This window comes from Triturus cristatus, chromosome 7 (assembly GCF_964204655.1).
Source record: "Triturus cristatus chromosome 7, aTriCri1.1, whole genome shotgun sequence".
Lineage (NCBI taxonomy): Eukaryota > Metazoa > Chordata > Amphibia > Caudata > Salamandridae > Triturus > Triturus cristatus.
The window spans coordinates 1,192,553,623-1,192,576,242 of NC_140590.1; the positions used below are offsets into that span (position 1 = coordinate 1,192,553,623).

General features: G+C 52.1%; 1 protein-coding gene and 1 pseudogene across 7 annotated transcripts in view; both read right to left on the bottom strand.

Moving 5' to 3' along the window:
- The window catches only part of LOC146811566 (telomerase protein component 1-like), a 1,575,504-nt gene that overhangs the window by 87,719 nt on the left and 1,465,165 nt on the right, over positions 1 to 22,620 (bottom strand). For 6 of the 7 annotated variants that reach the window (XM_085618541.1, XM_085618539.1, XM_085618543.1 and 3 more), the window contains 2 exons: positions 16,392 to 16,488; positions 15,668 to 15,773 (listed from right to left, as the gene is read on the bottom strand). The exons of the other annotated variant lie outside the window; for it this stretch is intronic. In XM_085618541.1, the coding sequence (XP_085474667.1) occupies positions 15,668 to 15,773; positions 16,392 to 16,488 (203 nt within the window). The remainder of the gene's footprint in view (positions 1 to 15,667; positions 15,774 to 16,391; positions 16,489 to 22,620) is intronic. 7 annotated transcript variants of the gene reach the window in all.
- Positions 21,179 to 21,945, bottom strand: LOC146811567 (zinc finger protein 593 pseudogene; annotated as a pseudogene).

Sequence of the window (22,620 nt, forward strand, 5' to 3'; positions counted from 1 at the left end):
CGGAAAGGCGTACAACAGACCGCAACTCCACTCGTGACGAAAAGCGTCGCCGAGCGAGTGCCGCCTTGGAAATTCCAACGCGCAGAACTGCTGACATTGCGCGTTCTCTTCGATGGCGAATAGATCTAACCAAGGCTCTCCCCACTGCTGAAAGAGACCTTGCGCCACTTCGGAGTTCAGACGCCATTTGTGATCCATCATGCACCGGCGGCTGAGTTCGTCTGCTCTGGCGTTCAGAGAGCCCGCCAGATGTTGAACCACTAGGGTGACGCCCTGGTGTTCCAGCCATGTCCAGAGGCGCAGAGCCTCCTGACAAAGGGTCCACGACCCCACCCCGCCCTGTTTGTTGCAATACCACATGGCGGTGGTGTTGTCCGTGAACACCTGCACGACACGTCCCCTGACAGAGGGAAGGAAGGCTTTCAGTGCAAGCCGGATCGCTCTCAACTCCAACAGGTTGATGTGGAGACGAGACTCCGCCGGAGACCAGAGGCCTCTGATCTCCGCCTCTCCCATATGGCCACCCCATCCCAGGAGGGACGCATCCGTCACTACGACATGCTCCGGTTGGGGAAGGGAGAGGCTCTTGCCCTTGACCCACTCGCGGTCCGTGAGCCACCACTGCAACTGCTGCGCAGTGCCCTCCGAGATCAAGACATGGTCGGACAGGTTGCCGTGATGCTGGGCCCACTGAAACTTCAGGTCCCACTGCAGAGCCCGCATGCGCCACCTGGCGTGATGCACTAGTAGGATGCAGGAGGCCATCAGCCCCAGAAGCCGCAACACTAGCCTGACCGAAACCCGGGATAGAGGCCGAAAGATGGGAATCAGAGCCTGTATATCCCGGACCAGCTGTTCCGGTGGATGGACCCGGAACTGCGCCGAATCGAGAACCGCTCCGATGAAGAGGAGCTTCTGAGAGGGACTCAGGTGTGACTTCGGCACGTTGATGGAAAACCCCAGCAAATGCAGGAGATCCGCCGTAGTCTGGAGGTGGGAGACGACTGCCTGGGGCGAGCCCGCCTTCAACAACCAGTCGTCGAGATAGGGGAAGACTGGAACCCCTGATCTGCGCAGATGAGCTGCGACCACCGCCATCACTTTCGTGAACACCCGAGGGGCACTGGTGAGGCCGAAGGGGAGCACGGTAAACTGAAAGTGCTCTTGGCCCACCGTGAACCGCAGGTAACGCCGGTGGGCCGGCAGGACGGGATATGGAAATATGCGTCCTGCAAGTCCAACGCTACCATCCAGTCTCCAGGGTCTAGGGCAGCTAAAACCTGAGCCAACGTTAGCATCTTGAACCTTTCCTTTCGGAGGAAGGCATTGACGTTCCGGAGGTCCAAGATAGGGCGCAGGCCCCCCTTGCCCTTCTTGGGAACCAGAAAGTAGTGGGAATAACAACCACGACCTACTTCTGGACTCGGAACGCGCTCGACGGCCCCCTTGGCCAAGAGAGCCGAAACTTCCTCGCGGAGAAGATCCAAATGATCCCCCGAGATACGGTGGTGCTGCGGTGGCATGGCTGGAGGGGTCGTCTCGAAGGGGAGGGAGTAGCCCCGTCGGACGATCTGCAGCACCCACCTGTCCGATGTTATGGACCGCCAGTGGAGCAGGTGATGGCGAACTCTGCCGCCCACTGGCGTGGTATGGGCCTGAAAGCTCGGACTAGGAGGGCTTTGAGGCGGATGCTGCCGGGGTGGAAGTGGGCTGACCACGTCGGCCTCCATTTCCGCCACGGCGGAAGCCACGTCCGCGACCGCGCGCAGGTTGGTTCTGCGGCTGGTGGCTTTGCGGACGTGAGGAGGCGCCCCTTCCTTGGCCACGAAAGGGGCGAAAAGCGGAGGTGTGCGCCCGCGGAGCCGAGAGGCCCAAGGACTTGGCCGTAGCCCGGGAGTCCTTAAAGCGGTTCAGCGCACTGTCCGCCTTCTCACCAAACAGGCGAGTGCCATCAAAGGGCATGTCCATGAGGGTGTTCTGGACATCCCCGGAAAATGACGTGGACCGCATCCAGGCGTGGCGGCGGAGCGCCACCGTGGTGGAAATCGCCCGACCTAGCGAGTCCGTGGTGTCAAGCCCACATCTTATGGCGTGCCGTGCTGCATCCCTCCCATCGGCCAAAGCCTGGGTAAGACGCGTCCGGACCTCCTCCGGACACAGGGGCAGCACGTCCTCCACCGTATCCCACAGGGAATGGGAATAACGGTCCAAGAGACAGGCGGTATTTAAGGACCGCAGGCCCAAACTAAGGGACGAGAACAGTTTCTTGCCAAACTGCTCGAGTCTCTTGGAATCCCGGTCCGGCGGAGCGGTCGGGAAGGAGGATTGGGATGTAGAGGCCTGGATAACCAGACTCTCGGGGGTGGGATGTTGGGACAGGAAACTGGGGTCGCCCGGAGCAGGGCGGTGGCGCCTGGCAACGTTCCTATCCACAGGAGGAACTGTGGAGGGCTTGGACCAGGTGCCCTGCAGAACGTCAGTGAGGGCCTCGTTGAACGGCAGCAGAGGCTCAGTGGAGCTTGCTGAGGTTTGAAGCACCTCAGTGAGGATGTTGGTCCTCACAGCCACGGCAGGCAACTCGAGCCCAAGGGCCTCAGCCGCCTTGCGCAGCACCACAGAAAATGCTGCACCCTCCTCCGAAGCCACGGTCGGAGGAGAAGTGAATCCAGTGTCTGGCGAGGTGTCCAGCCCACTGGCCTCCCCCAGTTCATCTGCCCAGTCCTGTGAAAGCTGTGACTGGACAGCCAGAGGGTCCTCGAACCCCTCCCAGTCGCCCCCTCCTTCCGATTCCTGATAAACAGGAGGAATGATCGGAACCGGACTGTAGAGATGGTAGGTCTCAAGCGGCGTCGGATGCGGCGTCGATCGACGCCGCTGCGGCGCCGGGTCCGGATGAGGGCTAAACTGGGGCGGTGTCGGCGCCAAAGGCGTCGGCGGCGCCGGAGGTGTAGGCGTGTGCGCCGGCGGCGCCGGTGGCGGCGTCGGTGGTTCAGGCGTCGACGCCGGTGGAGGAGTGACTAGGTCAACCGGCGCCGACTGGGGCCCAGGCATGGGCCCCGCGGGGACCTGCGGGCTCGAGACCGGAGTCGTCGACGGCGCCGGGGCCGGAGCCGCCGGCCGGCAAGGTCGCCCAGTCGATTCCGCGGGGCCCGAAGGCGCGCCAGCCCCAGGGACCGGAAGGTGTGGGGGCGGACGCGGCACCTGCGGCTCCGGCGGTGCCGCGGGGGTGGAACCACCCTGACCCTCGGCCGAGTCGCGCGACCGGCGAGGGGAGTCCGAAGAGCGGTGTCGCCTCTTGGACTTCTTTGAGCGTTTGGACTTACCCGACGACTTGGAGCCGGACGATCGATGGCGTCGGCTAGGGCTCCGCGAGCGATCCTTGGACCTCCTCCTGGACCGGGATCGCGCACGACGCGGAGCCGAGTGGCGAAGCTCGAGAAGCTTGCGGGACCGCTCCCGCCTAGCCTTCGAAGTCAGGGCCTGGCAGTCGTTGCACGACTCCGCGTCGTGGTCGGGGCCTAAGCAGTAGAGGCACCGGCGGTGGTGATCGGTCACCGACATCAGTCGATGGCAATCGTCGCAAGGTTTGAACCCAGGCATCCTACCGGCACCAGATGTCGACAGACAGGGATCAAAAATGATCAAAAAAGATTTAGTCAAAAAAGACTAAAAGGGGTAGCTCTCCCGGATCTGCGCTTACTGGCGCGGAAAAAAGAAGAACTGACGTCAGCGCGCGAGGGCGGCGTCTAAGTACTCCGACGACGTCATCCCGGCGCACGACGCCGACGACGGACGCGGAGCCACAGACGACGCCTAGCGACGCGCAAGGGGTATTGCTGACGAAAAATCTTCCGGATCCAGTCTGACGCCTGGGGATATTCTAAGGTGAGGAATCTAACTAACGTGTTTCTTTCAGATATGTAATCTAAATAAAACAAAGCGTACCACAACTTTTTTTACTACAAACCCATTCTGACTACCCACTGTATTTATGCCCAAGCAGCAACAGTGAGTCTTTTTTAACCACTCTGGATCTCTGCCACCAAGCATAGAGTAGGTACCTGGATAATGTGAAGACAAGCCACTTGTTGTATCGGAGCTAAATACACATAGAGCATCTGCAGGACGAGTAAACAGCAGCAGCCTACAAGCGGGGATAATCCATCATATCCTCAAGTTCGCATAAGCAGGGGGTAAAAAAACCATAATGCTCTTTAGTTTCTATGAAGGAATTAAAAGATGGGCACATAGAAGTGACAGTGGCAATCACCCACCTACTTTTCATGGCGTTCAGAGGTCGGGTGTCAAATCTAAATTGCATATAAAGAGCTCTTGCTTGTGGTGGTTCAATATCATCTATATAAATTACGCCTTACGTTTCTCTTTCACCACATGCTGAAAATGAAGTCTGGTACCATTTCTTTTAACTCCCATTTGTGTATCACGTCAACTTATCTGTTTAAACATCCTGCCGAACGGAGCAGGAGAGGAAGAGACAGCTGCCTGGAGCACAAGTCCTTGAACCCCAGGATGGAGGGTCAAACAGGCGGGATCATCGGGAGCCAGGCGATGGCGATGTGCCACAGCAAGATCCACTGGGTCCCCCGAAGAGGGCCTCACCCACGTCCCCAGAAGGATATCATGTAATGACCCCGCAAACGGCAACAAAGGCTCCACATCCCCTTTGCCCTGGTGATAGAGAGCGGCTGCATCAGCAAAATATCCGCAGCCCTGCGAACTGTCCCAACAAACGTCTCACTAGCCTCTGTAGCCCTGCAAGGCAGTGACAGCAAGTCATCAGAAGGTGATGGACGCAAGCTAATCCGTTCACCCAACAGGGGCTCAGCAAAAGGATGAGCCGGCCAATGTCCCACGGGCGCCCGCTCCGGAGAGCGAGGAAATGACTCTGGGGGTGGGGAATTCACTGGGGCAGCATCCTCCACCAATAAAGGAGGGGCCGGGGATGACACCAGCGTCGAGGCGACCTCTGAAGAGGCCTCGTCCGCCCGGTGTCAGACCAGAGTCGGCCCAAAGTCACCCGAGGCAGAAACCTGCGGGGAGAGATGGCGCCGACTCGAAGTCGTGCTGTGCACCGCAGCCACATCCAGCGACGCCGCAGGGAGCCCCGGAAGGCTGTGCGATGGCGCTATGGAAGGGCTGGACGTTGTGGGATACCCCTCCGGGCCATGTCCCGATGACTCAGGAGGCGGAGTAAGGACACTTGGTCGGCGCCGAGGGTAAACCTGCCGGCGTAGTCCCGACCTGAGTCCCTAACCCCCCTGTGGGGCCTGAAGGCTCGAGAGGGGGCAAAGCTAAGATGGACTGCAGGGCCCTGCAGTAGTCCTCCATTTGGGCTTGAGTCGCCCTAGCACCCGGAAACGTGGCATAGGCAGGGTCCGACTCCTGGGGGCCCGCGTCCGGCAAAGACCGGGAGCAGCGGGCCCCGACGTCATGGCGACCTTAAGCCGATGACTTCCGCGACTTCCTCTGGTGCTTACCTGAGGTAAGGAAATGGCGGTGACGACCCCAGGACCTGACCCTAACCCTAACAGGAACGTCCTCATGGGAAGACTGGCACCGCTGGGACCCCTCCGCTGGAGAAGGAGACCGGCATTTCGAGGTGTCTGTTCGGGGCATCTGGTCAGACAGCAACAACATGTGGCGTTCCCGTAGGGACTTCGGTCGCAGCTGTCGGCAGGCTTCGCACTCCATGGAGTCATGGTGCTCACCCAAGCACAACATACATATTTCATGGGGGGTCAGTCGCTGACAGCTGCCGCAAGCAGGACCGGCACAATTTGAAGCCCGCAGGCATCGAAACACACTGTTCCTGACGCAAAAAGTCATCGAGAAGGCCTGAAGAAACAAAAACTGGCCAGAGGAACCACTTCTCCCGAATCCGCGTTAAGACGTGGAAAAGAGGAAAATGGACGTCAGCACGCCGGGAGGGTCTTATATGGCACCATTGATGTCACTTCCGTGGACGACGTCAGGACGGAGCCGGGCGACGCCACCTCCCGGCGTGCAGAGGTACTGCTGGAGAAAAAAGATTTTCCGGATCCAGTCTGACGCCTGGGGGGATATTCTAAGTTAAGGAATCTGCGGCTAGATGTCTCTATCAGATGTTTGCGACATGCTGAAGAAAAAGGTGGAGTGTGCAATGACAGATAGGTAGTATAGTTAGGTTGCGACACAACATCACATTTTTACAGCACAAATAAAGTTAACATCGTCTAGTTTAGCCGCAGTCATCTGGAGGAACGTAACAGTTTTGACATTTAATATGCTGTTGTCAGGGTTCAGACCGACTACTACTGCCTACTGGCAGGTGCAAACTCCTAGGAGAAAAAAGTCACTGCGGAGGAGAGAAGGACAGATGCATTAAATATGAATTAGAGTTTCCTTTTCCTGCCGGCAGTGTCAACACCTTGCATCGTGGGGATCTAAGCGGTGCCTTGCCAGGAGATGAGCTAGCTTGTTCCACTTTTCTAGTCTTAGTGCCACTAACCTGGCCTTCATCCACAGAGGGTGTGTACAGGTAATGTATTTCTGTTTGCTGGAGGTGTAGGAGTTGATTGACCATGCATGAGGGCGCTTGCTCAGTGCAGCCATATCCTCTAACTTTTACAGTTTTTTTGCTGTGGCTGCCGTGAGTTTTTTGAAGACCTGATGAGAGAAATGCTTGCCCAAGGCAAGCAAGTTAAAGTTCAATTAATTTATCTTTGAGGTTTTGCCTGTAAGACGAGGTTGAGCCAGCGCCCTCTAGTCCGTGCCAGATTAGGCCGTGCATAGAGTCTTGCAGTGCAGATCTAAGCCTGTGACAGAAGGCTAAGAGGCAGCTGTCTCCGGCCCAATACTGTTTTCTGATGCTGAACTCAAGTCTTCCTTGCGCTGGAGACGCTCTGTTTGGTAAGCGGAGAGCAGCTTTGTATTTTTGAGCAATAAGTTTGTCCACCCTAGTGGCCTCACCTACCCAGGGTGATATCGCTCCCGTAGGTTAATGCAGGAATGACCTTTGCTTTCATCACCTGGAGAAGGTGGTCAAGACTCGGTCCTAGCAATTTCTGAGCGACAGATGAGAGAGCAAACATTAGGCTAGAGGCTTTGTTTTTCATAGAGCGCAGATGAGATTTGAATGATCCTTGGCTGCCCAGGTAGATGCCCTAATATTTATACTCACAGCTGTGATGGAGCCAGGCGCTATTAAGATGTCATCTGCCATGAGATATTGTTTTTGGACCGAATGTTACTGTCATGGTTTTTGTTTGATTTATATCCAACCCCCTACTGACCGTATAGGCGTGTAAGATGAAAAGTTGACACTGAAGGCCAATCTTTTGCTAAGGAGCATGAGGACGTCTGCGTATAGCAGGTGGGTTATGTGTTGACCTCCCAATTTGGGCAGGTGCCAGTTTGCTTTGTCAAGGGACTACACCAGTGTTATATCTTTTGCAACTGACAACTTCCGTATCTTTGGTAATAACTGACGTGGTGAAGGATGTGCTCCTCATCTGGTTGTAGCAATAAAACGTTTTGTTTATGATAGCGCAGTGTGGCTCCTCAGTGATTTCATACTGCTTCAGAATTTACAGAGAACATATAGTGGGTTAGATACATTCCAAGGAACAGAGATGGACTCACCACCTGGTCCGCCAAAGGAAGAAAGTTCTGAACAGATTTTATAGATTTTCGTTTAGACATTACATTCCGGCCCACATGACCCAGAAAATCATGCAGTGCAGAGTCAACCCACTGCCCGCAGTCAGGGGCACAATAAAAATTCACATTCGCCAATTTCACCCTCCCACCCATGATCAACATGTCAAACATTCTTTCATTACGGACAGCACTCCAATACAGAGACCAGGGGGTCTCATGAACCACCGTCATATTGCCTCACAGGTGGTCGCTCCCCTTCCACTGCTGCTACCCGACGCCTGCTACCTGACGCCCGCCTGCCTGCCTGCCTGCTGTCACCACTGACCCCCCTGACGCCACTTACCTCTTCCGCCGCCACTGACCTCTGCCCCGCCACTACCTGACGCCTGCCTGCTCGCCTGCTGTCACCGCTGACCCCCCTGACGCCACTTACCTCATCCGCCGCCGCCGACCTCTGCCCCGCTACTTCCAGGTACTGCCCTCCGCTCGCTGCCTGCTCTGCTGCCCTTCTTCTTCGTGCCAGCTCACCGCCGCCGCTGCCCCGGTCACTCGCCTTCCTTTCACGCCTCCCAGTTCCGGTTTCCCGCCACTGACCCCGCAGTCCCGCCTCCCCTTCCTTCCCATTGGCCACCCAGCCTCCCGCCTCCCAGCTGACCCTCCCTCCCGGCTCACTACTTATGACGCCCCCAGAGCGACCGCGCAGCGGACGCGCGCAGCGGGAGCACCGATTGAGCGCCGAAGGTGCGCCAAAGGTAAGCCCGTCTGCGCCCGTCCGCGCCTGGACCGCGCCCAGTGCCAGACCCCCTGGTCCCCGCGCCCGCCAGCCCCCCCGCAGGACCTACGATGCCGCCACACTCATCGCACTCAACACCGCCCGAACCCCCGGGTGCCACCTAGCATCCCCGCGACACACCCACGGACCCTTCGCCTGCAGATCCTGCAAATTCTCCTGCCTCCGCACCGGCACCGCACCCACCAAGACGGACAACAGCAACCACCTGAAGTGCATCCTGCTCAACACCCGCTCCGTCCACAGACACGCCGTGGAACTCTGGGACCTCCTCGACACCGCATCTCCTGACGTTGCCTTCCTCACGGAAACCTGGATGAACGCCTCCTCAGCCCCCGACATCGCCATCGCCATCCCGGACGGCTACAAGATCATCAGGAAAGATCGCGTCAACCAGACCGGAGGAGGCATCGCCATCGTCCACAAAAGCACCATTCGCATCTCGACTGACTCCACCGACACTCTCAACGCCGCCGAACACCTGCATTTCCAGATCCACCTCAACCCCAAGACCACCCTCAGAGGCACCCTCATCTACAGACCCCCGGGACCACGCACACAATTCAGCGAAGACATCGCCGACTTCATCAGCCCGCACGCCCTCCCCTCCGCCGACTACATCCTCCTCGGGGACCTCAACTTCCACCTGGAGAACAACAACGACCGCAACACCACCACCCTGATGGACAACCTGGCCAACCTCGGGCTGAAGCAACTGGTCAACACCCCCACCCACTACGCCGGCCACACGCTCGACCCCGTCTTCTCATCCAGCAAGCACGTCACCTTCAGCCACTCCACAGGACTTCACTGGACTGACCACAGCTGCGTCCACTTCAGCTTCAAAAAGAACACGGTCCACCACCACCCGAAGCGGGTTCCCCACAAGAACTGGAGCAAGATCACCGTCGACCAGCTCGCCACCTCCCTCAGTCAGAACCCACCTGTCAGGACATCGGACCCTAACACAGCAGCCCTCAACCTCACTCAGTGGCTGACCTCCTGCGCCGACGACCTCGCCCCACTGAAGAACCCACTCACCAGGCACAGAAGCAAGTAGGCCCCCTGGTTCACCGACGAACTCAAGAACTCCAAGAAGGCCTGCCGCACCCTCGAGAAGGCCTGGCTCCTCGACAAGACCGCCGACAACATGACCGCCCTCAAACTCGCTACCCGCAGACACCACCAGCTCATCCGCACCACCAAGAAGAAATCTCTGAAGGAACGACTGGACAAGAACGCCCATGACAGCAAGGAGCTCTTCAACATCGTCAAGGAGTTCTCTAACCCCAGCACCGGCAACAACGACATCACTCCCTCACAGGAGCTCTGCGACTCCCTCGCCTCGTACTTCCACTGCAAGATCGCCAACATCCACAACAGCTTCGGCGTTTCACCCCCGCACCCATTGGTCGAACCTACACACCCCGCCGCCATCCTCCAGACATGGACCAAGGTGACCCCCGAAGACACAACACGCATGATGAACACCATCCACTCCGAATCGCCGACAGACCCGTGCCCCCACCATGTCTTCAACAAGGCCGCCTCTACCATCGCACCCCACCTCCGAGACATCATCAACACCTCCTTCAACACAGCCACATTCCCGGAAAGCTGGAAGCACGCCGAGCTCAGCGCTCTGCTGAAGAAACCAACAGCGGACCCGACCGACCTCAAGAACTTCCGCCCCATCTCGCTCCTTCCCTTCCCCGCCAAAGTCATCGAGAAGGTCATCAACAAGCAACTGGCCGCCTTCCTCGAGTCGAACGGATCGCTCGACCCATCACAGTCCGGATTCAGAGCCAACCACAGCACCGAGACCGCCCTCATCGCAGCCACCGACGACATTCGAGCCCTGCTTGACAACGGTGAAACAGCGGCACTCATCCTCCTAGACCTCTCCGCAGCATTTGACACGGTCTGCCACCGCACCCTAGTCCAACGCCTCAACGACACCGGCATCCAAGGGACGGCCCTGGAATGGATCACCTCATACCTCTCCGGCAGAACCCAGAGAGTACGCCTCCCTCCTTTCCTCTCTGAGGCCACCGGAGTCATCTGCGGCGTCCCGCAAGGATCATCGCTCAGCCCCACTCTCTTCAACATCTACATGAAACCCCTCGCTGCCATCGCACGCCAACACAACCTCAACATCATCTCCTACGCCGATGACACCCAGCTGATTCTCTCCCTCACCAGAGACCCCGACACCGCCAAAACCAGCCTACACGAAGGGATGAAAGACGTCGCCAAATGGATGGACATCAGCCGCCTGAAATTTAACTCGGACAAGACAGAAGTCCTCATCCTGGGACCATCGCCCTCCGCATGGGACGACTCCTGGTGGCCCCCGGCCCTAGGCACCGCACCCAAGCCTACGGACCACGCACGCAACTTGGGCATCATCCTGGACTCCTCCCTATCTATGACCAGACAAGTCAACGCCGTATCCTCAGCCTGCTTCCACAACCTTCGCATGCTCCGTAAGATCTTCCGCTGGATCCCGACCGAGACCAGGAAGACGGTCACCCAGGCCCTCGTCACCAGCAGACTAGACTACGAAAACACCCTCTACGCCGGTACAACAGCCAAGCTTCAGAAAAGACTTCAACGTATCCAGATCTCCTCCGCCCGACTCATCCTGGACGTCCCCCGACGCAGCCACATCTCGAGCCATCTGAGGGACCTGCACTGGCTCCCCGTCAACAAGAGGATCACGTTCAGACTCCTCACCCACGCACACAAATCCCTCCACGACCTTGGCCCAAGATACCTCAACGACCGCCTAACCTTCTACACGCCCACCCGCAAGCTACGATCCGCAAACCTCGCCCTCGCCGTCGTCCCTCGCATCCAGAGAACCACCGCCGGAGGAAGATCCTTCTCCTACCTGGCGGCTAAGACATGGAACTCCCTGCCCGTCCACCTGCGACTGACCCCGGACCACCTCGCCTTCAGGAGACAGCTCAAGACCTGGCTGTTCGAGCAGTAGCAGACCCCCTCCCTCATGCGCCTTGAGACCCCTCCGGGTGAGTAGTGCTCAATACAAATTTCTTGATTGATTGATTGATATTTCTGTCTCGATGAGAGAATCTACTGTGGGGATGGGGGGGCCAGGGCTATGCCTCTATGAGTTGCACACCGCTGCCAAATATTTGCATGTTTTTGCGGGCACCCCCTAACTCGGTAGACAGCCATTTCCATACCCATACAGTGATCCATTCTCTTCTTCCAGTTATCAATTGTGTGCGGCAAGACGTCTTTCCATTGTTGTGCAATATCTCATTTTGCCAGAGTTAAGCCAAGGAACAGTAGGTGTCTTTTGTACCTATCGCCATTTATTATACTTTGCATTCCCATACCGTGGGTAGAAAGGTGCCCTCAGTCACCTCACACCTGAGGCACACCAGCGAGGCAATGGCTTCCATACTCCACGGGCGATGTCGGGTGAAATGGACTCTGTGGAAGAATTTGAATTAGATAAGATGGAGTCTGGAAGATATTGCCATCTCACATGACGCCATGAGGGCCACAGCCCAATCGTCATCATTGAGTGTTGGTATATCACCCAGCCAAGCCTGCAGTAGAGTTGGGAGTGTTACTAATGTCTGGTAAATCTGCCTGATTTTATGTGCACCCAAACTTCCCGACAGTAGTCTAACCTCTAGGGAGTTGAGCTCCAGTTAAGTCACGAAGGCGGGCGGGTTAGAGCGTGGCGTAGCTGAAGAAAGTTCCTATTTTGCTGGTTGCACTAAGTGACTCACAGTAACTTCATACCACCCCGTAAGTGACCGAGCCATACAGTCTGTTAGATACATCCCCAGAGACCGAGCTGGACTCAACACCTGGTCCACTAGTTGCTGGATTTGTAATTGCCAATTCTACAAACCAAAGCTAAACTATTGATTGAAATTGTTAAAGCAGATCCATCTTCTTCTGAGACATTGTTCCTGTTCAAGTCTGTCACGGACATTGGGCGTGGCCAAGCTCGCCAAAGTGGTGGACGTGTCTGACTGAAGATCCACGAGTCGGCACGAATCCCGTCATTTATCCGCACCAGAGGGGGTCTTAAACAAACCTATTCAGACCCAATACACCCATGAGAACATCAGGTCACTAGAAGCCCACTCTAGTAATTATGAAGCTAAGAAGTGCAAGGCTCCACTTGGAGAAGACGTGGATCCAAGTAGGATCCGAAGAGGAGACGAGCCCGATAATGGCGAAACACAGATCACATCATCTACACCTCACCACGTTGCGGACAGGGACTGACAAGGGTGGGTGCATATCTGGATTAGTTAACGTGAGGACCCTAACACAAGAAGGGCGCTTGGCAGCCCACCACGGGGTACAGCCGACCCCAACCCCAGACCGAGCGGAACTGGATGTTCGACCCGATTGGAGTTGCACTGAAATAATCAGAGTGCAAAAGAAGCAGTAGCTGCAGCAGCCTGTGCGACCCACTGCGGGCAGAAACAGCTGGGTGAGAGCCAAAATGGGCCGAAGACCCTTGTTCTTCTTCGGAATCAGAAAGTAGCGGGAATAACAGTCACAGCCTACTTCTAAAACTGGAACCCTTTCTAAAGCCCATTTGGCCAAAAGAGCTGTAACTTCCTCTTGGAGCAGCTTTAAGTGATCCTCGCCAGCTGTTCCTGACTCGGCAGAATAGTGGGAAGAAAGGAAAGGAAGAGACTAGCCCTCCTGGATGATCTCAAAGACCTACTTGTCTGTTGTAATAGATTTCCAGCAGGGGAGATGATGATGAATTCTCCCACCCACAGGAGTAGTGGGGTCCTGTAGAATCAGCCTAGGAGTGCTTGGAGGCTGCGGGGGCAGTGTAGTAGACAGCTTCTGGCCTCCATTCCGTAGACGGAATGTACCGCGTCCACGTCCATGAACAGATTGGGCAGTCTGTGCGGGACGTTGGCTAGGATAGGGTTGACGAGGCTGGAAACCCCTTCCGTTGCCATGAAAGGGGCGAAAGGAAGACTCACAACGAGAAGTGGAGGAGAGGCCTAAGGATCTGGCCGTAGCTCGAGAGTCCTTGAACCTAACCAGGGCTGAGCCTGCCTTTTCCCCAAAAAGGCAGGTTCCATCAAAAGGCATGACAATCAAATTAGCCTGGACATTCCACGAGAAGCCAGTTGTGCGAGGCCAGGTTGTAGTGCCTCAAGGCCACTGTCGTTGAAATAGACCTGCCCAGTGAATCGGTCGTATCCAAACCACACCGTATGGTGAAGTTTGCCAATCACTCCCGTCCTTGACAGGCTGGGAGACTACAGCCTGGGCCTTCTCCGGGACTTGTGGCAGCACCTGTGTAACCGTCTCCCAAAGAGAGTGGGGGAAACGGCCCAATAAGCATACGGTATTCACCGACTGCAATGCCAGACTGCAGAAGAAAACATCTTCTTCCCCAAAGAATCCAGTCTCTTCGATTCCCTATACGGAGGGGCGGAAGGGAATGTACCCTGGGAAGTAGAGGCCTGCACCACCAAACTTTCTGGGGTGGGGTGTTGGCTGAGGAACTCTGGGTCGCCCGGTGCTGGGCGATGGTGGCGTGCAATCATCCTATTCACAGGAGCCCCTGTGCTGGCTTCGACCAAGTTCCTAGTAGGAAGTACGTAAGTGCCTCATAAAGCGCAAAAGGGGTCCAGAGGTGGAAGCCCCAGGTTAAAGAACTTCGGTCAGGAGATTAGTACTGACCTGCACTGAGGGCAGTTCCACTCCAAGGACCTCAGCTGTCCTCTTCACCACCACAGCATAGGACTCCCCCTCCTCCATAGCCCCTGTAGGTGGAGTGAGCATGCCAGAGTCTGGAGAAGTATCCAGACCACTGGCTTCCCCAAGTTCCCCATACCAGCCCATTGTTTCCTCAGAGACATCCTGGTTCTCTAGAGGGTCTGCAGACTCCTCCCATTTCTCTCCTGAGCCTAGCACGTCCACAAAGTGCTTAGATGACAACATAGAACTCCTGGGTTCTGTTGACATTGGAATCGGCGTCGTACGGCGCAGTTCTGGCTCCGTGTCGTCGGGGATGAGGATGGGGCTTGCGCCACCGACAGTCGCCGGCGATGCCGCTGGCACAGACTTTGACACCGGGAAGGCCGTGTTGGTACTACCGGCGTTGAAGTGGATCTGATATCGGATCCCAGAGGCCCCACCGGCTGTGGCCGAAGCAGTTGGCATAGAACTCGATGGGGCCCCATCCAACCCTGCGGGGTCTGATGGCTCACCAACTGGGGTGTTCCGCTCAAATACACGGCGCATGGCCTCGTAAAAATTCTTAATTTGAGCGGGAGTCGCTCCAGCTCCCGAAAATGGAGGGAGGCGCAAAGTCGACTCTGGCTCCGGCTCCGCTGAACCGTGCCTAGAGCGTCAGTGCTCCTTTCCTCTTTCGACGACGGACGCCAGATGAGGTGAAGTGGAAGTCCGCTTGGACTTCTTCCTATGCCTCTTCCCCGAGTGTCCAGATGACCTTGAATGGGAGGTAGAGGACTTAGGGCTCCGTGAGCAATCCCACGACCTCCTCTTCTAACGGGATTGTGACCTCCTCAAAGTCTCGCTCAGCGGTGTTGACTGCCGGGCCGCAAGCAACTTCAACGCCTGCTCCCTCAAGGTCTTCTGAGCCATTGCCCGGTAGTCTGAACACCACTTCGAAACATGGTCACGTTCAAGAAACCACAGAGGGGATCGGTTACGACATTGTGCGGGAACAAGTCCCGCACAGTTTACAACCTGTCTTCCTACCCGACATCCCTCGCACACGTAATCATCAAAAATATCGACAAAAGTCACGAAAAAAGTCTGCCAAAAAGCAGCAGAAAGGGTAGCTCTTCATGATCGGCGCTTAACTGGCACGGAAAGAATAGAACTGACATCTGTGCGCCCCGGTGGTGCCTATGTAGGCATAGTGACGTCATAACCGACGCTACCTACACCATCGATGTCACGTGGAGCCGAATGGAGCCACCCGATGTCACGTGCAAGGGATGTTGCTCAGCAAAAGTTTTTGGATCCAGCCTGACGCCAGGAAAATTAAAAGGTATGGAATCAGCAGCTAGAAGTCTCTATCAGATATATGCCTTTAGAACAGAAGAACAATCATCCATGAAGTTTAAGCTTTGGGATTGGACTGATATCATATATCCCTCCTACAATAGGGCTCACAGATCAACACAGTTACTTCTATACATGGATCCCAATGACATTGCTTACCAAAATCTGGCTGAGCCTTGGTTATCCAACTCCCCAGGTCATCACCCCTCCAAGGGGGGAACGTGCGCTTCATGCCAACCTCCCATTCACCAGACTTAGTAGCATGCTGAAGACAAAAGACAAATTAAATAAGTCAGATATTCAGGGCCCGATTACCAAGAGTCTCCAAAGTCATGGCAGAGTCTCTGCATTTGTGGCGGAATATCTGCACCGCACCACCGTTTCTCATGGCCCTCAGTCACTGAGGCAGGAGGAAGCACATCGCTGTAAGCCACCAAGGCAGAATGACTAGATGACAAGTGTCAGAAGAACAAATCTACTCTGGGCGCTTGGTTTTATGGCTAAAATACAGGGTTGCATACCGAGAGTGAGGTACTGCTAATGGAGTCATTGGTGAAGAGTTGGGAAATTGAGAAATCATGAGGTAACTGTTGTAGAGCTGGATTAGGGAGTAACCTAGGAAGTGGCTGATGCAGAACTGGAGGAAGAAATTAATAGAGTGACTTGGGCGGAGCTAAAATGATGGCGGACATAGTGAGTAATGAGCGCTGGGAGTGACTGGGCCTGAGCTGAGGGGAGGGGATCCTGTTGCACAGTGGGTGGAGAGCTTATGTGATAGGGAAAGAAAGAGGGGCTACTAATTTTTGCAGTTTGGCCGGAAAGGTTGGTTAGAATGAGCAAAATTTCAGGATGTGGTGTGCGCTAGATTAATAGGAATACTTACCAGCACATACATAACTGGTTTTGGAGAATTTTCTAAAACTGAAATCTTGTTGTTCTTCATCAGGACGATATCAGTAAAGTAATTCTTTGCTTTGATCCTAAAAACACAAAATGAACATGGGAAACATTTTTCTTTGTCCTTATGTTAACAGATATTTATGTAGCAATATACTGCCCTTTACATGGCCTTGCCATGCTGTCGAGTTCAGATACTTTCACACCTAGGTCTCAAAGATTCTGACACAAACAAGTCAGTGTTTTGCTTGAGTAGGATCACTGGTAAGTGTGGGTTTGGCTACTGTATGCATGTTTTTGGGTGTTGCCTGGTGTGTGGTCGAAAATCTTTACCAATAGTTGTGTCTTCATATTTATCTCTGATCTAACACTATACTATTAACAGTATAAAAGCTTCAGGAGCCTTTCTCTTGTCTCTATCACATACAGTATAACTGGCTCTGAAGGCTAAGCCATCGCTACAGTAATACAAGGGATTAGGCTTTTTCTATGATGAAAATATATAACAACTTTATTTTTCTTTTAGATACAAGTCGTTGTTCAGGTGTTCTGATCATTACTTTGCTAGATTACTTAAAATACTCAACATGTAAATCACAACTAAGATCAGACCTTAGCTCAAACTCTACGATTACGCAACCTGAACATGAAACAATTTGAGTTTTGGTCCCTTCACTAAGCCACAATGTTAAAGCATTGATTTAAACACTGGACTTCGTAGAAAGAAGCCATACAGGTTTAGATTTTTTTTAAAAACTTTATAATGTACACCAGAACCAAAGGGCAACAGACGAAACTTCACTGCTAGCTGTCTGCAGTCAGCATATGCTGTGTGTTGAACAGAAAGCTAACAGTTTGAAAAAGACACAGTAAATTCTCACTTTTATTACGCCCCTCTCTTATAAGTTTATTTCGTATTAGTCTAAAGCCTCTTTGATTTGGCGTCCATCTCTGCATTAGACACAGTATCTCTATACCACATATTACATCATAGACCCCAAGATTCTGGTGCCTTACTGTTACATTACAGATGTAAGCATCTGGCGCCCTTTCTGATCAATCAGTTTCTACACTGCAGGCACAGAATGCCTTTGGGACCAATCTACCATTGAAGGTGCGTCATTAGAACACCACGACTAATGAATGTGTCAAACCTGGAACTATGTATTTGCACTTTAGGCACCACAGAGACAAGCCTGAAAGCATTCTGGCCATGCCTGAGGGGAGTAGGTGAGACACAATGGTGGACAAAATCAGGCAATCCTCGAAAAAATGATTCAGCACACACCAAAAAGCTTGGAGCAGCCCTAAACAAGTATCCTGCACAGCTGTTATGTGGTAGATATTCTTGTCTTTTTGATTACTTGTGATGCATTTGTTATACATTGCTTTGCATTATTGCTGGGCAGGTATATGTTGCAGCTATATGTATACACGCATTGCTCTGAGATTTCTTAATAATGATACTGCACTGTCATGTAATGTGCTTTAAACTGCCAATAAAGAAAAATGTATATATAAAAAAAAAAACAAGCATGCTGCACCCAGGCCACCCACCCTTGAACACCCATGGTACGAACATAGGGAAACAGTGCCAGGGTGTTGGAACCCATTAAGGGGTCACAGTGCAAGTAAAGGTTACTGGGACACAACTGCTGGTTGCTGACTTTTACCACTACTGTCCCGAGGCCTGGTCTACCATGGCACTGCAAAATAGAATACTGAGTTCACCATTTCAGCACTTAACCCTCAGGGTAGAGAGGTGAGAAGTCCAAGGCCTCTTAGATAGGTAGGAGGGTTAGCGACTCACAGCTCAGCAGTTACGGAATAGCATGCAATAATGATTGCCCAATCCAGTGTATAACTTTTTATAAAAAGAGAAGCCATTTATTTTACCAAAATACCACACAAAACAACATGCCAGGTGGCACAGGGTTCTAGGCAAGTAACAAGGAAAAAAGGCAAACATTTCTCAGGCTTGGAATAACCTTACATGTGTAGGCTCGCTGTAAGCAGGATAAGCAGACTTCTGTGTCAATGCCTCATTGACCAGGCTTAAAATGCCCCATTCACTGGCAACTCACACTGTAGCTTTTCCTAAAGCCAAAACAGTGCCAATGTCTGGTGAGCACAAGTTCAAAGGTGTAGGTGTTACCTGAGCATACCTGCAGTGAGGGTACCACAGTGAGGTACTCACTCCTGGATGTGTGCGTCTTCCTTCAATATTGTTAGGATGCCCTATGCAGACCTTGACTGGTCAGCAGGCTCTGGCTGGGAAATTCCATCTGCACAACAAAGGAGACTTTTGTCTCTACTTTTTCCTCCAAGTTGATTAAGTTAAATGGTGGTGCTTAGGAAGAGATAGTCATTAGGCCTCTGCTAAAAAGATCACTACTACATAACTTGCAGCAAACTGTCTCGATACTAAACCGAAAGCTTAGGAATGCCAGCAACACACTTTTCCAGTCTGGGGATGCTCTCTCAGTCTTCTTCGTGTATCATGCTTTCCCAGGGATGATACAAAATGGATCCCAGAGGCTAAACCATTATACTGGAGCACTCCAAGAATCTGTTGAAATAACATTGAGGACAAATAACAAGAAAGGCTGTCCATAAGTCCAAGGTCATGTGATAACATTTTTGTTGTCTTTATTGTGTTTACAAACTTTCAACCGAGTACATGATCGTTAGCCAACACATGTTTTGACCCCATTGGGACCTTTTCAAGGCTGTGTGTAGTAAACAAATATGAAAACAGAGTGAGATCAACCTGACATATGAAATCTGTTAATTTCATGCATAATTTATATGCATTGCGTGCTCTTGATAATACAAGCAGAACTTAAAAGTGAATCAGACAGAGACTGCCATAGCAGAGTTATAATGCTCCTCATACATGCCAAGTAATACAGCACTATTAGAATAATTCCAGCCAGGACAGTCAAAATGTAAAATGAAAAAGAAAAATACCATGCTGTGTGTATGGGCTGTTTCTATAACACAGCACCTGTGATTCTGGGGCACAAAGTAAACTGAGTAAAAAGTTAATGGAGACCACAAAACGTGCACCAGAGGGAAAAGTAAGGGTGACCAAAAAGGAATAAAATATCCTCTAAAGTATACTAAATAAACCAATGATGAGTAGAAAACATGTAATTGTGGCCCAAGATTATTATGGTTCAAAATGGTTCACTGAATTTTAGAACATGATTCAGTCCAAAAGAATTTAGCCTAGTTGTAAGCAAGTACTAAAAAGTAAATTGAGTTTCTATAGTTGGTAACCCTCACTAAAGGACTCATTGTGTGACTACAAGGAAAATGGCACTTACCAGTATGCATCTGTTCTTGGCATGTAGAGCTGCAGATCTACACACTATGCATAGAGCGCTATCTGATGTTGGGCCCGGATGTTTGCACTTTTTTTTGTCTTGGAAAGTCTTTGGAAGTCACGAGATAGGTGACTCCTCCTTTGGATCATAGTGCACATGGGCATCGGCTCCATCCTCAGATTGTTTTTTCACCAGCAGGGAAATGATGGAGTTTTGTAAGAAACAGGAAAAGATGCCCATGTATGCTATATCTAAATCAGATAATACTGGAACGGATAAAGGTAGCCGGGGAGGTGAGTGGGCGTATGTAGATCTGCAGCTCTACATGCCAAGAACAGATGCATACTGGTAAGTAGCATTTTCCGTTCGAGGCATATGAGCTGCAGATTACACACTATGCAGAGATTGTATAGCAGTACTCCTCCTTAGCGGCGGCAACCAGTATCCGTTGCAGTAGTTTGAAATAGTGTTTTGAGTACAGCCTAGCCCACACTAGCTTGTTGTTTTGTTTGCAGATCTACACAATAGAGTTTTGTGAATGTGTGCAGTGTAGACCATGTAGCTGCTCTGCAGATGTCACCTAAGGGAATGTTCCCTAAAAATGCCATTGAAGCCCCTATCTTTCATTTAGAGTGGGCTTTAGGAGGAACAGATAAGGTACGTTTTGCTTTGTGATAGCAAATTTGTATGCATTTAACAATCCATCTAGCTATCACAGACTTTGATATGGGGTTACCTTTGTGTGGTGGTGAGAAAGACACAAAAAGTTGTTTGGTCTTACGAAAAGGTTGTGTTCTCTCAATGTAATAAAGCAATGCTCTTTTAACATCCAGAGTATGAAGAGCTCTTTCTGCGACTGTGTGTGGTTGTGAGAAGAATACCGGCAACTCCACAGACTGATTGAGGTGGAAGGGAGAAATTACTTTAGGGAGAAATTTAGGATTAGTTCGGAGAAAAACCTTATTATGATGGATTTGTAAGAAAGGTTCCTGAATAGTTAGTGCTTGTAGCCCACTAACTCTCCTAAGAGAAGTGATGGCCACTAGGAAAGCAACCTTCCATGTTAAAAACTGTAGCTCACATTTATGTAGAGGTTCAAAGGGAGGACCCATTACTCTTGTGAGAACTATGTTTAAATTCCACACAGGTGAGGGTGGTACCCTGGGGGGAATTATCCTTTTGAGGCCTTCCATAAAGGCTTTGATGGCAGGCACCCTGAAAAGTGAGAAGTGTTGTCTATTTTGTAGATAGGCTGCTATGGCAGCGAGGTGCAGCCTAATATAGGCTAAGTTGCACCTTTGAAGATGTAGTAGGTAACCTATGATGTGTTGGATAAACACGTCTAGGGGATTGATGATGTTATGACAATATATCACAAATCAATTCCACTTGGCTGCATAGCAGGCTCTAGTGGTGGGACGTCTAGCTTCTTTTTTTTTTTTCTTTTTTTTTTAACCGATTCAGTCTTTATTGAGGTCACAAAACATCTTTGGTCTGAAAACCACACGCATCCTCGATGCTATTTCACCAAATGTGAAAAGCACACAAAGTAGGAAAGTGTTTGTGAATGTCGAGGCACAGTGTTAGGAAACCACTTAGGGTGTTGCTTCTTTCAATAAGTGTTGGGTAAGGCAGTCCATGGAGAAGGACTATTGCGTCTCATAGTTCTGATCTGATGCAGTCATGTAGAATTGGCACTCCCGAGACCTCTAAAGTAGCCTCCATAGACCCCTCCGGCTGGGACAATGCACCACTGAATGGTAGAGAGTTTCAGCATGGCTCAGCTCATCTCTTGTTCGATGGGCTGTGTTTGAACATCCACCTTCTTAGGAGCAATATAGGAGCCCATTCCAGCAGCTCTTTCAGCCTCTGCCTGTGTGTATGGCTCCTCCCTCAGTTTCTTCAATCTTTTCTTGTGGACTTTTGTCTTGAAGGGGTCTTTCATGCTCTTAAAATCCACAAAATATCGCGCGCAGTGTAGACAGTAGTTTTGGGCATTGCCCACCATGTCGAAGTCCACAGCTTGGTTCAGCAGCTTTCGCGCATTGTCTGGGTTCATGTCATGGTGGATCTGGTCTAAGTCCTTTGTTCGGCGCTTCGTTTTCCACAGCTTTGCAATGCTTTTCTTTTTGTCACTGTTGTGGTTCCCAATTTGCTTAGATTTTCCCATGACTGCAGCTGTAAGCTGCCCTCTTCGTTAGTAGAAGGATCATAGAGCACGTCTAGCTTCTTTAATGACGTTCATACAGTCAGGGGGAAGGTTAAGGTAATGGAATTCTAAGACCTCAGGAGCCAGATCGCAAGGTTGAGCTGAGCTGGGTCCGGGTGTCTGATCTCTCCACGGTTCTGGGTTAGGAGGCGTGGGGAGAGGTGTCGTTTTTGGTGTGGAACTACGGACAGTTCCAGTAATGTGGTGTACCACGGTTGTCTGGCTCAAGTTGGAGCAACTAGGATGAGAGTCAGTGAGTGTTGCTGTAGTTTGCGCACCACCAGTGGAATGAGTGGGAGAGGCGGAAAAGCGTACGCAAATCTGCCTGACCAATTCATCCATATAGCCTTGCCTTTGGACAATGGGTGTGGATATCTGGCGGCGAAGCTTGGGCATTTGGCATTTTCATGCGTGGCGAAGAGGTCTATTTGTGGTTGTCCCCACATTTGAAAGAACGGTTGAATAACTTGCGGATGAAGTTCCCACTCGTGAATCGAAATTTGCCTAGCATAGTAACGGTAAGTTTCAATTCTATTAAGGACACGGAGGCGAGGATTATGCTTTTCCCTTCTTCGCTTTAATAAACATATTTTTCCACAGCAGCCAAAAAAATAGAAAGCAATCAACATTTCTATTCTCAAAATAGGGGAAACGCTCCTGAGAGAATAATCACTAGC